Source organism: Cetorhinus maximus, chromosome 5 (genome assembly GCF_964194155.1).
Source record: "Cetorhinus maximus chromosome 5, sCetMax3.hap1.1, whole genome shotgun sequence".
NCBI classification, from domain to species: domain Eukaryota; kingdom Metazoa; phylum Chordata; class Chondrichthyes; order Lamniformes; family Cetorhinidae; genus Cetorhinus; species Cetorhinus maximus.
Window position 1 is genome coordinate 26004528 of NC_135883.1, and position 19574 is coordinate 26024101.

Sequence of the window (19574 nt, forward strand, 5' to 3'; positions counted from 1 at the left end):
GAGGCAGCTTCACAAATATTCCCATCCTCTATGATGGGGGAGTCCAGCACATCAGTGCAAAAGAAAAGGATGAAGCGCTTGCAACAATCTTCAGCCGGGAGTGCTGAGTGGATGATCCATCTCAGCCTCCTCCGGAGGTCCCCAGCGTCATAGTTGCTAGCCTTCAGCCAATTTGATTCACTCCATGTGATATCGAGAAATAGCTGGAGGCACTGGATACTGCAAAGGCTATGGGCCCTGACAACATTCTGGCAAAAGTACTGAAGATTTGTGCTCCAGAACTTGCTACACCCCTAGCCAAGCTGTTCCAGTACAGCTACAACGTTGGCATCTACACGGCTATGTGGAAAATTGCCCAGGTATGATCTGAACACAAAAAGGACAAATCCAACCCGGCCAATTACCGTCCCATCAGTCTACTCTCGATCATCAGTAAAGTGATGGAAAGGGTAATCAACAGTGCTATCAAACAGATTATTGCTTAGCAATAATCTGCTCACTGTTGGTCAATTTGGGTTCCGTCAGGGTCACTCAGCTTCGGACCTCATTACAGCCTTGGTTCAAACATGGACAAAAGAGCTGAACTCCAGAGGTGAGGTGAGGGTGACTTCTCTTGACATCAAGGCCGCATTTGACCGAGTGTAGCATCAAGGAGCCCTAGCAAAACCGGAGTCAATGGGAAACAGGGGAGAAAACTCCGCTGCTTGGAGTCATATCTAGTACAAAGGAAGATGGTGGTGGTTTGGAGGTCCATCACCTCAGTTCCAAGACATTACTGCAGGAGTTCCTCAGGGCCTTGGCCCAACCCATCTTCAGCTGCTTCATCAATGAACTTCCTTCCATCATATGGTCAGAAGTGGGGATGTTCGCTGATGATTGCACAATGTTCAGCACCATTCGCAACTCCTCATATACTAAAGCAGTCCATGTTCAAATGCAGCAAGACCTGGATAATATCCGGGCTTGGGCTGATAAGTGGCAAGTAACATTCGCACCACACAAGTACCAGGCAATGACCATCTCCTACAAGAGAGAATATAACCATCGCACCCTGACATTCAATTGCATTACCATCGCTGAATCCCCCAATATCAACATCCTGGGGGTTAACATTGGCCAGAAACTCAACTGGACTAACCATATAAATATTGTGGCTACAAGAGCAGGTCAGAAGCTAGAAATCATGCGATGAGTAACTCACCTCCTGACTCCCCAAAGCCTGTCCACTATCTACAAGGCACAAATCAGGAGTGTGATGGAATACTCTCCTCTTGCCTGGATGAGTGCAGCTCCCACAGCACTCAAGAAGCTTGACACCATTCATAACAAAGCAGCCCACATGATCGGCACCCCATCCACAAACATTCACTCCCTCCACCTCCAACAAGCAGCAGCAGCAGTGTGCACCATCTACAAGATGCACTGCAGGAATTCTTCCAAACCCACGACCACTACCATCTAGAAGGACAAGGGCAGCAGATACATGGGAACACCACCACCTGGAGGTTCCCCTCCAAGCCACTCGCCACCCTGACTTGGAAACATATCGCCGTTCCTTCACTGTCGCTGGGTCAAAATCCTGGAACTCCTTCCCTAACAGCACTGTGGGTGTACCTACACCACATGGACTGCAGCGGTTCAGGAAGGCAGCTCACCACCACCTTCTCAAGGGCAACTAGAGATGAGCAATAAATGCTGGCCCAGCCAGCGAAGCCCACATCCTGTCAATGAATGAATAAAACAAAAGGAGCAAGGGGCAGGCAAAGGAGGAGAAAAAGACAGGAGTTATTTGAGATGGAGAATTGTAACAGGGAAGGGAGGATGATGGGGGGGGGGGGGGGCGGTGCAAGGGTAGGGATATAGAAAGGATGAGGGGAGCAATGGAGAAATGTTGGTTAAGTAAGGGCCACGAGAGGCTGCAGGGCAGGGCAGGGAAAGGAGGAGAGGGAGCAGAGGGGGAAATGGGAGGGGGGAGGAGAATGGGGGAACAGGGGTGAAATGGGACAGCGAAGCAGTATGAGGAGAAGGAGGGGATAGGGATAAGAGGGAAGAATGGGAGACAGGAGAGGGGATGGGGTAAGGAGGAGTGAGGGAAGTAAATAACTCCTGTCTTTTTCTCCTTCTTTGCCTGCCCCTTGCTCCTTTTGTTTTATTCATTCATTGACAGGATGTGGGTGTCGCTGGTTAGGCCAGCATTTATTGCTCATCCCTAGTTGCCCTTGAGAAGGTGGTGGTGAGCTGCCTTTCTGAACCGCAGTGAGGAGCAGAGAAGGAGAATCCAGCACAAGAGAAACTAATGGGGAAGAGGCTGGGGCTGGCACATGTTGACACAGTGAAGGGTAGGTTTTCTGGGCCCCAATATACTGGACGAAGGATGTAAGGATAAAAATGTGGCACAGTGCAGTATTTCTTGGACCCTGAAGAGCGTTTTCATTCAAATATTTAGGAATCAGATGTTCTTTTGTACCACAGCCTGGTACTAACTTCTAGGCATATGTGTCAGATTCCACTTGAGGTTAAAGAAGATGGAACAAGGAGACTAAGTTGTCATAAGCAGGGTAGTATGGAGCTAAGCAATCTGGACAACACCACAAACAAAAACAATGTGTGCCAGTACTGGAGTCAGATTGGAATCTGGGATTAAAGGATGGGAAACTGCGCACCACAGTCTGACCATTCAGGGTTGCTGGGGGAAATCCAGAAGGTGCAATTACTGGTGGGTGGGGCTTGGTTGCTTAATCAGGGAGAACTACGTTTGAAGTTTAGTGAATTAGATTTCTATTTAATTATTGTGTCATTGCTCAACAAAATGTCACAGACGGGAAAAAGGAACTCTTGTTCCCACAGTGGGAGGCTGTGAAAAGGTGAACTCTATAATATTCCTATGCTGCTACCTAGAGACTTTATACTGGAACTGCATGCCCACTCTCAGGGACAAAAGCAGCATTCTGAAGTTTTGGCTGGGATTTTCCGTGCCCACTAGCGGCGGCGTGTTCGGTAGCGTGAGCAGATTGGTTTCATGACGTCGCGAAACCAGTTTGCAATCGTCCGCTCAGCCCGCCGATGATGGGCTACGTTTCCAGTCATTGGACATCAGGAACCTCATTGTAATACATATGCATATCATTATTAGGCCAGCCCGCCAGAATCATCCTCCCTCCCCGCTGGATCGTCCGCCCACATTGGCGGGAAAACATGCTGACATGCTTCACAACGGCATATATCAGGCGTGCACTTGGTGAGCTGCACTTCACTCGGAACTTCGAGGTTTGTTTGCCTACCTTGCTTTGGTCAGCACTCGCAGTCATCAGCACCAGGCTTCACAGACAGCACCACATCACTTTTAGAGGGGCTCACAGCAGGTCTCTACCTACCAGGTCAGCCATATGTGGGTGGCTTTTCAATGGCTGCAGGACAAGGTCTTGCTTGGGGAAGGGGGAGAAGTGGCCTGAGGCAAGGGAAGAGGCTGCAAGACGAGGGCTGTACTGGGGAAGGGGGGTATTCCAGGGTGTGTGTGGAAGCACATGTGATCTGTGCAAGTGGCCTCAAGATGGTGAGGGCTGAAGAGGCAGCCTCCAGAGGAGTTGAGGCCAGATGGACATGTGAGGGTATGTGTGTGAGAATGGGTGGTGATGTCTCTTGAGCTGACTGTGAGTGAGATGCCAACGAATGTGTGATGGCCTTGAGTGTGTGAGTTTAGAGTGATGAGATGGTTGCCATACCCTGGCTGCACAGATGAGATCATCCATCCTCTATCTGCACTGGATGGCCAACGTCTTCTGTGCACCATTGGCACTGATCACCACTGCCATCGCCTACCAAGCTGGAGTGGTAATGTTGCTGCCCCTCCTGAGGCCAGAGCAGGGGTCCAAAAGGTGCTCAAGGACTGCAGTCTTCTTGCCTTTTGGGGCCATAACTTCTTTGCTGCAGTCCTGGGCTGGAAGTACTGAGTGCGGCTGTACTTTAAATGTGGTGCCTGACGTAATGAAGCGGTGAGGAGACGGCGTGGCAGGCGAATCGGAGCCTGCACACCATAGAAACGGAGTGTAACCCAGGAATGCATGACTGATGTGGCAGGTTTGGGATAATACGGCATTAAAAGCGGCAGTTAAAACGTCAATTCCGCCCTTTGCAACTCAGGCTGCATGACAGGATTTTAGTACACTAAGTGCCAATCACAGCAACATCTACAGGCATCACTGGTATTGCAGGTAAATGTTTTATTTTGAATGGGTTTTCCTATTGATAAAGTTAGACATTGGAGTATTCAATTCATTTCAAAAATAAATGTTGTGACCCACTAAGCAGGGGAAAACACACTAGCGCTTGTTTTTGAGAGTGGTGTCAATGTAAACTTGTGAATGTGAGTGTTTCGACTGTCAAATCTTATCCTATATTTTAAAGGCTCTTGATTTTGAAAGCAATGATTCTTTTCCTTTCTGTACATTGAAGTGCTTTTTTATTTAATGCTATAAGTACCAGGTGTTGAGGCATTAGGCTTCATAAATCATGCTCTTACCACTCCCCAAAAGCAAAATACTGCAGATGCTGGAAATCTGAAATAAAAATTAAAAAAACTGGAAATACTCAGCCACCCTGGCAGCATCTGCTTGAGAAATCCCACGCACATCTAAAGGAACATTTGTTTATTTTAGGCTTTTATGCTGGTCAACAGGGCAAAAAAAAACACATATACAAACTTCAGCATTATCAGCAGAAAGTCTTCATGGTGTAATTTTATCTTTAACACTGCACTTGGAAAGGTGTGTAAACTTATAAATAAAATAGGAAAATAATCTGTAAAAGTTAATGATTTGACAAATTGCAATGTTTAAAATGTCTTGTAGACCCTGACAGTAAAAGTTCTAAGAATTCAGTATTTTCTGTGAAATATCTTCAAGTCCATAGATATTGGGCTTGATGAGGTAAGCAAAAGCTTTAAACTGTCTCCTTCACAGCCATATTAGTTGACTTTCCAATCTTCAAATGCTCACTTTTTTTTAAAAAAGAAAGTAAATCTTATTTTTATTTACGTTATTTATTATGGTTCTGAAAATGTAAACCAAACTGCTTTTGCATTGTTATGGCAAAATATTAGTGTTTACCCCACGGGCACTGTCAGATCTAATTTAAGTGAAGTAAATCATGTCTAGTCACCACTGGAATTGTGCATCGCAACGGCCACTTGGGAATCATAGAATTCTGTCTGAACATTGTTGTGTGTTTACCTGTCATATTGTTAAATTAAGTAAATAAAAAATTGTTTTAGCAGGATATTTACATTCCGATACAGGTCCATACAATATTTATCCATTCAGTTAATTAAAGAAGTTTTATTGGTGGAAACAAGACCAGCTATTTGTTGGCCTGAAGGCAGTAAGCCACAGAGACCAGAACAGTCCCAGCTTTGATTTCCAAATTGTGCTGTTAGCTTAACTCATCTAAGGTGATGTTATGGATACTATGATTGGCCTTATGGTCTGGTTGAGGGAGATGCAAAAATCAGCTGGCATTCTTACTCCTGACTACTATCCAGCACTAGCCAGCATTTATATTTCTACTTCAAATGTGTGGCATGTAGAGATTTCTAAGCCAGCGGGGTGATGTCAAACAAAACTGAAATATTGTCGCATAGAAATTCCATTGAGTGCTGTTACAGTAGTTCTGTTCAAGTTCTTCACAGAGATTTGGCAGATACAATACTTCATAATTCTTTAGAATCAAAGGTGTAAGTGGTTAAAATGCAGTCAAATGGCATGGAATGCAAAGGATTGCAGAAGCTGGAGAAATACACTGGAGATCTAAACATTCAAGGACAACTGTCATTTCACGAGAGTTCAAGCATGAGAAGCCACTAAATGACATCAAAGTCAGGGAGAGGGAGGAAAGGCCCAGGCAAGAGAGGCCAAAGGTTTCCATTTGGAGCTCAGAGGAGCACTCCTGCCCTTTCTGTCCCCAGAAGGAAACAAAAAAAAAACTTAATGTTCTGGGTCACTTCTTGTCCCAGATCTGCTTTCTGGCACGTTTTACTCGCAGGTCCAGTGCTGGCTGAGACAGACACAATTTAGTTAAAAATTGCACTGGGGGTCCAAATTCCATCACAATGCCTCAATTTTAACATCGTCACAAGGCCCCCGCCTACTTATGGTGGGTACCTTAGCCACTTCCAAAAAGTGTGACATTAAAATGGCGACAACCTGTCACACAGAGGTAAATACTCTACAGCTATTTTAACCACTTGCCTGCCCTGTTCCACTCAGACTGCAGGGTTAAAATCTGGATTTCTATTTGTCCTTTTATTTTATGCATTAAGTTGCCCTTTGAGCAATACAGACCATCTTATCATTCAGTAGCAATTAGTATTTATACTCCTCAGCATGTACTTTAATGTTCTGATAATTACTGGCTTGGATATAAAATAAGATAAAAATATGTTCACCCTCTATGGCATGACATTAGTTCTTCCAATGTTGAGGTGAAAATTGATATTTAAATCTTGCATACAAATCTCAGAAAGCATTTGATGTGCGTACAAGTTGCCCTTCAGGCAATTAGAAAATTGCACACAAGAAATTATGCAACATGTTCTTAAATAATGATTTAACGCTTTACCTTGAAAAATATATTTCAGTCATTTGCTTTATTTTCAACTTTCCCCAATATCTATGTATCGGAAAATCTTATTGTCAGCTTCTAGTGTGAGTACTTTATTTTCATTTTTCAGGACTTCCCAAATGTTGTCAATATTAATCCGCTGCAGTAAAAAAAAAGCAACGTTTAGCACTTTTTATGTTAATTCTACTTGGGGAAAACGTGTTGACCGATTTAGGCTTTGGTTTTGAGTCATCCAAATCTCATTGGCTGAACTGGGATCGTGGAAAATTAAAAAAACAAACAAACAGGAACAATTGGAGATATGATTCCAACCGTGCAATCTCTTCCCCGCCCCCACACCCAGCAATTTTAAGGAATAATTCTATACTCCATCCTCCTTGGCTGATAGCCGCAATCTATGGCCAATATTGAGTCACTGGCACACAATATCTTCTATGTATGCAAAAATATGCCAGCAGACTCAATGTGTCAATGTATAACCATTAAAGGACCATGAAAACAAGATGTAATGGATTAATCAAATATGCCAGCGCATATAAACTTCTGAAAAGTTTTATATAACCTTCATTTTTAATCCAAAAGAAAGACTTAGGTTTTGGAAACAGGAAAGGTCCTTCAGCCCTTGAAGGGTTTAAAGGCCATTGCTATTCACCACGTCAGCAGTTTCATCATGCCTGATTATGAATCAATCCATTACCTGCAAGGGTTCCTTGAGTTCAGTCCCTCATTATACTTCTCACAGTTAAAGGTTCTAAAGTGCAGATTTTCCACCAACTACCATAGTATCTAGTGAGGAGGGCACATTTCCTGATTCCTTTCAAAACAGCAGAGAGTGATGCAAACCAGGACATTTCAAAATGGATCAATTACAAAATCATTTACTCTAAACTACACAAAACATTAACGCTTACACTTCTGCCTATTATTCAGGCAAGTAAAGATACTTCAAAAATTCTATTTTTAAAATATATGTTAAGGCAGTGCATAAAATTGATGAATGTTTACTGGAACTTGTTCTTGGTGCATATCAGTTTTTTACATTTGATTAATTTGGTACCATTCTATTCAGTTTTTTTAAACACTGTTTTCAACATTTTAAAATGCTCATGGCTCAAAGAAAATTCTGTGTACTTATGGAGTGCTCATTTTTGCAGTCTGTGTGTTACTGGGAAATTTTCATGCCTTAGACATGTCGTCCAGTCAGAAAAAAGAGTGGCTTGTCCTCTTGGGAGTTAGCTGTCTGGAATTCATCTCTTAACCTGAACTGCCACTCATCTTCCAGCTCCAGTCTTACAACAGTCTGGCGAAGAGAGCTACGGTCTTGACAAATTACACACAACGTGGCACCTAAACAAATGAATTTGTAAAGTCAATATCGGCAATATTTTAAAAACATATTGGTTTAAAAAAATCATTGCCCAAGGTGGTGTCTATTACAAAGGCACAGGAGAATTAAACATATTTAAAAAGCTTCAAGAAATGCAAAACATTATGCACTATATAGCGATACATTCTTTCAAAGACAACACAACATTTCATGATTTTAAACTTGTGCTATCTTAATAAAATGAAACATTTCTTGCATCTAAGTATTACAAATTATGTTCAAGGGGTGCATTTTTATTATTCTATTATTAGACCTCATTACCAATAATGATCTCTATTAAAATCCTATTTATCCATACATGAGAAAAACACTATTGTCATTAGTATGCCCCTTTGTTGCGCAAGGTAACATGTATTGGGACTCAGCCAGAGACCTAAAGATCTTGTATTTAACCCTAGACTGTTCTAAGATAGCTCTGAAGAAGGGTCATACGGACTCGAAATATCAACTCTTTGGGCTGAATTTTTCCATCCGTGAGAAGGGGGTGGGGTCCGCTCGCCGATGTGAAAATGACGCGGGATGACGTCGGGGGCAATCCCTAACATCATTCCGCCCCATTTAAACCTTCAAGAAGGCGGGGGCACAGCACGATCAGCTGTCCGCCCGCCAACCTGTCAATGGCCAATTGAGGCCATTGACAGGATAGTTAAAACAATTAAAGGACCTGCCCGTCCAACCTTAAGGCTGGCGGGCAGACCAGGAGCCCTGGTGGGCTTCTGAAAAAACATGAAACCTCATCCACCGGCGGGATGAGGTTTCATGTCGGTTTTAAAAAAGTTTATTAAAGTTTTTGTGCACTTTATTAACATGTCCCATCTCGTGTGACATTGTCGCATGAGGGGGTCATGTTAATGATTTTTTTATTTTTCTATTTTTAAAGTTTGAAAACCTTTCAGCGATCTCCCTGAGGCAGCACTTAGCCTCAGGGAGATGTGCGCTCTATCGTGCGCATGCGTGAAAGAGCGTACTCTCGCTTTTGGGGAATCCCCCCGCCCGCACAGGAAGTGCATAGCGCTTCCCGTCGGACGTCACGCTGGGCAGGCCTTAATTGGCCCGCCCACTTAAAATGGCGGCAGTGCCCGCTTCTCCGGCAGGGATCGGCTCCCCGCCCACTGGAGATTGGGTTGGGCCCGCCCGCCTGGTAGGCAAAAAATTCAGCCCTTTCTCTCTCCACAGATGCTGTCAGACCTGCTGAATTTTTCCAGCATTTTTTGTTTTGTCTAAGCTAGCTAGTCTCAGCTAATGCACTAAAAGGTGTTACAATTGACTTCAGATTCCTAAGCAAAGGAAGGATGTACTTTATGCCACATGTGACAATGTCAGATTATATCACCACTCTATACAATTCCTTTGAAAGCTTAACTAAATATATAAATTAATCTGTTTGATTCAGTTTGAGTGCACATCAATTCTAGCTTTATGAGAATTAAATCCTCAAAAGGATTTTAGTGCAATTTTAAACTACTTCTAACCTCTTTTTCAAATAACTTTACTGAATTAATGCTCACGTATGATCAATGTTCCACTCGGACATTAATCATAATTCACTTGTGACTTGGTTGCATGAGTACAATCAGGTAACCCTACTCAATGAGTACAATCAGGTAACCCTACTCAATGAGTACCATCAGGTAAACCTACTCAATGAGTACCATCAGGTAAACCTACTCAATGAGTACCATCAGGTAAACCTACTCAATGAGTACCATCAGGTAAACCTACTCAATGAGTACAATCAGGTAAACCTACTCAATGAGTACCATCAGGTAAACCTACTCAATGAGTACAATCAGGTAAACCTACTCAATGAGTACAATCAGGTAAACCTACTGGTACTCTATGTACCTTTGACAACGTGAGTTAAGGTAGGGCAGAAAGCAAGTCTAAAACTAATGAATTTATGGGTACTTGCTTTAAATTGTGTAACCCATAAACCTATATATTTATTTGGTAATAGCATTTGTTTTTTTTTCTATTTCCTCACTGCTATTAAAAGACACCATGAGGGCAAACTAGTCGATAACAGCATTAATGAAATATATCTGGATTGTGAATTTTTGCAATACAATAACTGTAAGCCACATCTTATGTTTAGATCAGGAACAGAAGACCTGCTACAGTTGCACCTCAACATTCTGTATCCTTCTGCAAAAGAATCAGCACAAAATACGAATCCCTAAGATTCATGCATTTGCATCATTTTTACTTGCAGAATATCTGTGTCAGCTGATTCCTGTTGTCAAGACGTGTAATTATGATATTACAGATTTTAATGACAACTGTTTTGAACGTACATTTCAATTTGCAGCATAATTCTTAGCACATGGAGGATTATTTAGCAATTGTTGTCCAATCGCAGAATCACACCTAATGTTGACCCTGTTTTGAGTTTTGCAAGCATGGGATGGTTGGGTACAGTCTTTTGCTAAACAATCCTCCATGTGCTAAGAATTATGCTGACAGCCAATTTAAGATTGTCTGTCAGGGTAGCAGTGTGGCATGTGTGTGTGTACCGGGAGCTACATATGTTAATACACAGGACCCTGTTCTTCGCAGACAGAAAGAACATGTACACACAGTGCACCTGTTTCAGCCAAATGAAATGAGTGACAACCATTCGCTGACTCATTCCTCAAGGCAATGCCTTGATCACAGGGTCAAGCTGCCTGGTTTAAATTTCAAACAATGCTCAGCAGTTAAATGACATTCACCATCAGTGGTACATTCTCCATGGCAACACCACTTGCCAATCAATCAGCACTCTCTTCACATATGGCATAAATTGTTGTTTGCCCCTTATATTGATATTCTTGCAAGTGTCCTGATGAATGCAAGGCAAAACGCTTGAACTTGACTCTTTTTTTCAACAATGCTCAAGTTTTGTACTACCAAACGGCTATCTGTTATTTATCAGTTGTTGAGACAGCATTGCTGAAGCCTGTCCCTGTGGCTCGTGTGTTTCTGCCACCATGCAATTTTTGCAAGTCTTCAGGCATGTAGCCTGCAGCTAGGTTACTGGAGCTGTCCGAACTGTGGGGTGAAGGAGGTAGGGTTCTGATACTCACAAGCGGCAGGTGCTGATGGTCAATCTAATCACAGAAGGGGAGTCCAATGACAGGCAAGGGAGCAGGTTGTCATGGGAGACCAGGAGGAAGCACTCCTGCTCTTTCTGGCCAACAAACTATAAAGGCACATGCCTGTTCCATGAAGCAATCCTCACTCTCCTTTACCTGTCAGGTTTTGCAAGAACCGAGAAACCCAGCTGGTTAGAGTTAAACCTGGAAGATAGGTTAAATATGAGGCATGCAGCCTCAAATATCACATTTAAGTGACCAAATGCCTCCTGGGATTGGGTGAGTCATTCTTCCCTCCATTTCCCCCCTTCATTAAAATGGAACTGGATGGGCTGGAGGTGACTTTTGAGATATTTAAAATTCTAACATCCACCTGACCCCAAACCACTCATAATTTGTGATTAAAATGACCCCCGGTATCTCTGAAAGTCTGTTTAAAAATATAACCACAAGGAGAAAAAATGAACAAACTTCTCAAAGCATGAAGACCAGAATAGGAAAGCTTAATAAAACACAGCCTTACCTTTCAGAAAGTGGAATCTTTTCAAAATACTGGATGTGACGAATGAGTCACAGAGATACAGAAGGAGTCCACTGAAAGTAAGGCCAGAGGTGTTTATATTTAAAGAATGAGGACGTGAACTCACAAAGCAAACGGTAATCTGAAACGTTCAAAAGAATGAGATTGTAAATGTCACAATGTGCTGAATTCTTTCACTCAATTCTTTAAAATAAAATAATTGATTCAAATAACAAGTTTCAGGTAGGAACAAATGCAATCTTGAACACCGCAGATGTCTTCTTTCACTTCCCAATTAAAATTGGGGGTGAAATTGGATTTTGCTAGGCTGCAGAAGCAGGGAACGATGCCTGCGCCCAAACCGGTGAGTCTGAGACACACCTGCCTCACACTTCAGCCTCATTTAAACCAGGCTGTGCATCCCCAGACAGCTCAGGAAAGGCAGTTTTAAATTTTCTGACTCTGCATCACTGGCAGCAGCCCTCAGATTAGCCCTAGAAAGAAAGTGATGCAGATAGGAAAATGGAGGAGTCAAGGAAGTGGCCAGAGGAGGTGGTGCTGGGAGAAAGTGGCCAGAGGAGGTGGTGCTGGGAAGAAGTGGCCAGAGGAGGTGGTGCTGGGAAGAAGTGGCCAGAGAAGGTAGTGCTGGGAGGCACTCCTGTTCCTCCCCACTCCACATTCAGCTAATTTTTAAAAAAAATTGAATTCCTTTGGCGCCAGCCTCCAGCAGTCCCTTTAAGGGCCGTCAATTAGACTGCATTTCTTTTTATTCATTCATTGGATGTGGGTGTCACTGGCTCGGCCAGCATTTATTGCCTATCCCTAAAAGCCCCATGTAAAGTTAGTTTGAGATGACAAGATGTTCATCTGATCATACTGCGACAAATGTTTTCCTTTGCACAGTTATTGTAGTCATAGACACAAAACAGTGTTAAACATCTCTTGTTCTTCTGGAAGTACTTTACTGTAGAATCCTAAATATTACTTTTGTAGGATTTGAAGTAGCAGATGCTCAAATAGACAGAAGAATTATGTGTACTTCAGATAAAACAAGTGTTGATAATGGTATTTCATTTTATAGCAGGATCTCATGCGACCACTTGTGCCCTCCTACCCACACTCACACCGCATTAATCGTATATTGCTCCCTTCAGCTGAGTAAATCTTCATGACCAGAGCCAATGGTGCACTGCAATTAGGAGACTGCACCCCAACTGGTTGGACAGATCGCTCTCATAAGACACACCACTCTTGCAGCCAAGAATTAGGAAGGGAAACAAGCTGATTATATTGCCATATTGTTCATGCTTATAATGGGCACCTCCAAGGCCGCATCAATATGATGCATTTTCTTGGTTCACAGTGAGGCATCCATCACTGCCTCCTTACAGGGAACAGCACCAACTGCCCCATGCTCGCCAACTATCCAATTCAGCATGGCTGCTGGGAGCCAATCTCACCACCTCCTTCCCATTCCGCTCACTCCATCCACCACAGTTGCTTAGATCAGGCCAACATTTTCAGTAAGCACCACCCCCTCCACATTTCCCTCAAGAATGTGTGTTCACTCCCAAACAGGGCCCTAGATACCAACAAACTTATTGTGAATTAATGCATTGTCATTCCGGCTTTGACTGAAACTTAGTTCACTTAGGTGGTGACTTACTGAAGCCTGCCTGCTTTGCTATACTTTCCACCATCAGTCCCACCCAAACTGTCACAGTAGCTCTCATCACCAATCACACTTTGGTGTCTCCTACCAATCCTCCCAATGCCCTTTTCTCTTCTGTCCACCCTCACCTTGTTTCACCTCCCCTGCCTCTCTTTTAAAAGACTTTCTGGTTCATCTTACCCTGTGTTTCCAAATCAAGGTATCCTGCTCCCTTTCCTCCTTCAACCTCTGCATTAAGCAGCAGGTGATCCAATCAGGTGATTTCAATGTACATCTCAGCTCTGCTTTCCCTCTTTCCTCTGAACTATCCTCCTGTACTCCCTAAATCTTACCCTCTTTATAAACTCTCCTACCCATTTTCAGGCCCATAGCTTCAGCCTTGCCATCTCACTACTCCCACGCTCTCCATCACTGACAAGGCCCTCTCTTTCCTTGTATCCCCCACCACCTACATCTCACCATCCTCTTCTAACCCCACTTTATTCTGTGTTTTACCTTGGAATAAACTCTCCACAAAATCCCCTACAACTCATTTTCATACGCCCAACTGCAGCATAAATGCATTTTCTGATTGGCAGGATGTAACGAACGGAGTCCTGCAGGGGTCTATGCTGGGGCCTCAACTTTTTACAATTTATATCAATGACTTAGATGAGGGCATCAAGGGCATGGTAGCTAAATTTGCAGATGACACAAAGATAGGTAGGAAACTGTCTTGCGAAGAGGACATAAGGAGGTTGCAGACAGATATAGATAGGTTGAGTGAGTGGGCAAAAATCTGACAGATGGGATACAATGTAGAGTTGTTCACTTTGGCAGGAAGAATAAAAAAGCAGAGTATTACTTAAATGGAGAATGACTGCAGAATTCCGAGATGCAGAGGGATCTAGGTGTTCTCTAGCATGAGTTACAAAATGTTAGTATGCAGGTACAACATGTTATCAAGAAGGCTAATAGAATGCTATCCTTCATTACGAGAGGAATTGAACATAAAAGTAAGGGCACTATGCTTCAGCTATACAGGGCATTGGTGAGACCACACCTTGAATACTGTGTGCAGTTTTGATCTCCTCATTTAACAAATGATGTTAATGCATTAGAGGCGGTTCAGAAGATGTTTACTAGATTGATACCTGGAATGAGCAGGTTGTCTTATGAGGAAAGGTTAGACAAACTGGGCTTGTTTCCACTGGAGTTTAGAAGAGTGAGGGGTGACTTGATTGAAGTATTTAAGATCCTGAATGGTCTTGACGAGACGGATGTGGGAATGGTGTTTCCTCTTGTGGGTGAGTCCAGAACTAGGGGTCACTGTTTTAAAATTAGGGGGCGCTCTTTTAGAGAGGAGGAGAAATTTTTTCTCCCAGATGGCTGTGCAACTTTGGAACTGTCTGCCTCAGAAGGCGGTGGAGGCGGGGTCATTGAATATCTTTAAAACGGAGGTAGATAGATTCTTGTTAAGCAAGGGGATCAAAGGTTATTGGGGGTAGATGGGAACGTAGAATTAGTAATACAAACAGGTCAACCATGATCTTATTGAATGGCGGAGCAGGCTCAGCTGGCTAAATGGTCTATTCCTGTTCCTATTTCATATGTTTGTATGTATCATTTGCAGCAACACTTCTATAGCCATCAAATTTCACGATCATTCCCTCACCACAACCGTTTTTTGTCTCTCCCATCCCAGTTGTTCACCCACCCTGATATGGCCCTCATTTTCACTCCCTCAAGTCCAATGGGTGCAGGCTTCAGCATATTGGTACTTCGCTGGATTAGGCATGCATCACCAGATTTTCCTCGACCAGGGATCATCTCCTCTGTCCACTACTCCGGGATCACTTTGAAAGGTAACCTGCGGTTTCGTTTCCACTTTACCAACCATTTCCTTAAATCCCTCCATGAGACCTACCTCTTGCTCTCTTGGCTGCTGGAGTGCTCACCTTGGCCCCACCAAAAAAAGCCTTGAGCCTCCCCCGATTTGAATTTTCAAATCATACTTATTAATGACAGATAGTGCATAGATTTTATAATATTCGCACCATACCTCTTGTCCTAGGTTGAGATAACAGTCTACTGACAGCACTGGATGACTGTAGTTCCTTACAGACAATGGAAAAAGATGGTTACTTGTGTGCTGCAGATACTTTTCAAGCAGTAATTGGGCTGGTGCAGCTAAAAATGTATGTTTGCTGTCTGGAGCACAGATATACTGAGCTGGGGAAATGGACATTGGTACATCTGGGACCTGAAATAAATACAAATATATTCAGTGTTGTCATCAAAGAACAATATGCTTGAGTGCTTTTCCTTCACAAGGTTTCTAGACAATATACATGAAAAAGGACAGTGTAATAGGAATTCTGTTCTTTGAATGAGATACCAAAATAAAGAATTGGTGTGGTATTGATCCAGGTTCTGCTGTCAAGCAAGTAATGGAAATGATGAAAAAAACATGAACAGCATTGCGGGGTGCAGTGGGCTAACACATGATCTGCATCTGAAATAAAAACATAAAATGGAAGAAGTCATATTGGACTTGAAACATTAACTCTGTTTCTCTCTCCACTGATGCTGCCAGACCTGCTGAGTTTTTCCAACATGTACCGTTTAGATTTTCAGCATCAGCAGTAATTTTCTTGTATCTGCATCCGAAACCTGGATTTCAGTCCAATTCTGACCAAGAGACCCCTATACTTCCGACAGCTGTAAACTGAGGTAAGTTTGGACAGACTCCATCTGCTTCATTGCACCTACAAGTACTGGACAAAACCTATGAAGTCCACTTCAGTTTCAGCGTGTGGCATTGAGAGCTGATGCTCTGTGGGCACTGCACATACCTGTATTGCAGAAAGCTGGCCTCATGCTATAATGCAAGGTCATTTCTGGATGCGATCAGTGTTCAATGGGCACTGTGCATGCCTTTGGGGCGGTGGGGAGGGATGGCTGGAGAAAAGGGGCAGGATATTTGACAGGAGCAGTTTTTAAAGGGCTCCTGGTCATTGTAAATCTGCCTTATTCCTCCAGTGTTGGAGAAGTCCAGGCTGCACAATTTCTCCATCTACAAAGCAGCTTTCCTGTTTAATGTTTGCCTTGCATAAAAAGGTGGTCCTTTCTGGAGCTAAGGATTGCCCTCCAGTGAAGAACATCCTGAAACAATCTGGTGGAAGGAGCTGAAATAATGATTGCCATCTCTCATGTAGATCAAACCTGGGAGCAATCGGCTGGGGGTGGGGGGGGGGGGGGGGGGATGTATTTGTCTCAAAGGCAGCCAAGTAAGTGTGCTTATATTTTGCATTATTCTATAATATTGCCTTGCGAGATACAATAGCAGAACTTCAGTTAAAACTTTGGGTGGCATCATTGAAGAAAAATACACACTACCAAATATTAGGATAATTTACATAGGATAAATGTCTGCTTTTTACAAGGGAATCATGTTTTGCTGTCATGTCACTAAGTACATGGCTTATTATGTGAGACAAGCATACTACCAATTAAAGGTGTCTTCACAATCTCACATAAGGTGCCTGCTGGGCTGGATATTTAAGTGTAACAAATTGTTCAGATTCTTCTTCCCTATATATAAAACATATATTTATTGTATACAGACTATAAGGAGGGGCAGGTTAACTTAACATGATGAGAGATTCCAAGCATGGAAGCAATAGAGACAATGGTAGAGGAGAAGTTCAAAGGGCTTCCCCAAAGCAAAGATGGCAAGTGTCTTTTGCTTTTCATTCTTTAGCTCCTCAATGAAACACAACACGCAGGACTATCAGCTCATGTAACTACTTCTTCAAGTTCGAGTTATTTCAACAATCTAAAATCTGCTCCTCAGCTCTTGTCGGTTTCTGACAGGGTCTAATGAGCAATCTAAACCTGGCACCTCCCAGCTCTCAGTGTCAGTCATTCCTACAGTAACAGACACCACTAGGTGCACTACTTTCAGAGAAGGGAGGATTCAGATAGTTGCAGGAAGAGTAATTGATGAAATTCAAGACATGAGTGTGCAGGAGAAAGTAGAGATGGAGTTTGTGGAACTGCATCCTGCTATTCAGACTCTAGAGAGCCGCAGAGCCAAACCTGACAAACATCAGCAATTCATAACCTCCAGCAGCCCCACAACTCTCCATAACCTTTTGTTCATTGTTTGGCTCTTCATTCCACCTTTGGCAACCATGTCTTCAGCTACCTAGGCTCCACACTCTTGAATTTCCTGCCTAAATCAGTTTGCCTGTCCTCCTTTAAGTGACCCTTTGAAACCTACCTCTTTGAACAAGCTTCGAGTCATCCTTCCTGATATCTACTTCTTTGGCTCAGTATCCATTTTTGTCTGATTACAACTCTGGAGTGGCTTGGAACATTTCACTAAAGAGTCCATTTAAATGCAAGAAGTTGTTATTGTTGTTGTCATTTGAACGAGTCATGCAGTTTGGGAGCGTTTATAGGCAAGCCTGCAATAAGGATGGTTGGAGTGCTTTACTTTCACTTCACTGAGCCGCAACATCATGGAGTGCGTGATCCCAGTGCTCTCTGCAGTAGTGTTTTACTTGGTAGCATCACAATAACGTACAGAATAAATGCAATGGGTGGGGATGGAGTGAACAATTGCTCCAATCTACAGTACTTGGTTATGGTACCGTACAGGTTGTTAGTGGTGTCGGGAAGATACAATAATTGTCATAATGTTATTGGAATTTATTGTTAAGTAGAGTAATAGTGGGGTTTGTGTCTATGTCTGTGTGATGTAATTGAATTAAAGGCAGCTGGTTTGAAGGCTTTGATATATTAGAAGATGAGCTAGGTTTGAAATGTTAAGTAGATAAATATAGGTGTAAAGGGAACATTTGCATTTTTAAATAAACCAGTCTAGATTGTTTTCAAAAGAGGGGGTGAAATGTGTCACCTAGCCAGGTGAAGTTCAGAAACATCGGGCTGAATTTTCCCCCCATCGGGGGGGGTTGTGCGGGGGCGAGCGGGAACAAGCACGAACTTGATCGGCGCCCCCGAGCTGGCGTGTACCGCCATTTTACATGGGTGGGCCAATGAAGGGTGACGCTCGCCCGGAAGCACTGAGTGTTTCCTGTGTGGGTGGGGTAGATTCCCTGAGTCTGGGCCTGCGCAGAGGAGATTTGTTTACGGTTCAAACATTTAAATAAGGAATTGAAAATATTTTAAGACATGTCCCCTCATGTGACAGTGTCACATGAACTGGGACATGTCAAGGAGCATTAATATAAACACTTCATGAAACCTCATCCCGCCAGTGGATGAGGTTCCATGAAAAATGCGAAGGCCGCTTGGGCTCTTCGCCTGCCCGCTGACCTTAAGGTTGGACGGGCAGCTCATTTAATTGATTTAATTAGTTTTAAACAGGCCTTAATAGGGCTATGACAGTTCGGCGGGCACGCAGCCGACTCGGCTGTGCACCCGCCAAACTGAAAATCTAAATGACGTGCGGTAACGTCGGGGCGCCTGTCCGATGTCACCGCGTGTCATTTTACTCGTTGGCGAGCAGGCCACGCCTCCACTCGCCAACTGGAAAATTCTCCCCATTGTGTTTATTTTTCTCAAGATTATTGATAAAATTAGTGCTATGAGAGATTTTTATTATCAGAGATGTAAAGTCCAAAGACATATTGAAACAATGGGAATTAGCATTCAAAGGGGAAAATATGTATAAAGGAGTGAAGGCTGTGTGTAAGGGCAGGCATTTTAAGATCTAACAAGTATGAAAAGCCTTCAGCATCTACACCTCAAGCTGCTGTCCACAAAGAACTGAAGTTAAGACTCACTTTGAATTTGACTGGTTCAGGGTATCATGTTTCTTTGCCTGGGTCTTTTAATGAAAGTGTAACTGGGAGTTAGATTAACTTGGGGATTTAGAAGTTATCATAGTAGTAATTTGTAGATCTATGTATGTATTTAAAATCATTTCTTCTATTAATAAAGGTTTAATTTAGTTTTGTAAAAAACCTGTAAGACTTGGCAGTCTTATTACTACTGAATTCAAGGCATGCATCTTGAAATTTATTCAAATTGAAAAACAAGTTGTGGCAGTTGTTTCAAGTTTCCCATTGGAATTTCAGCAGCTCAGCATTCACCATCAGCTGTGTCGTAACAGCGGACTAGTAATCCAGAGAACCTAAGACACCAATTCCTACAATGTCAGGTGGAACGCGAGTTTGTGAATTTGAATTCAGTTTAAAAAACTGCTCATACAACACCAGTTGTAGAAGTGAAAATTGGATTATGGTAAAAACCCAACTGATTCACTAATTTCTTTAGGGAAGGAAACCTGATATTTTT

The 19574-nt window shown here is 42.9% G+C and overlaps 1 protein-coding gene across 1 annotated transcript in view; it reads right to left on the reverse strand.

Moving 5' to 3' along the window:
* Positions 1-5005: 5005 nt before the first annotated feature.
* greb1 (growth regulating estrogen receptor binding 1) overlaps positions 5006-19574 on the reverse strand; it is a 351042-nt gene continuing 336473 nt past the window's right edge. Inside the window, exons 32-34 of the mRNA XM_078541600.1 lie at positions 15310-15510; positions 11600-11738; positions 5006-7962 (exon numbers count right to left, since the gene is read on the reverse strand). Of these exons, the coding sequence (XP_078397726.1) occupies positions 7799-7962; positions 11600-11738; positions 15310-15510 (504 nt within the window). The 3' untranslated portion in view covers positions 5006-7798. The remainder of the gene's footprint in view (positions 7963-11599; positions 11739-15309; positions 15511-19574) is intronic.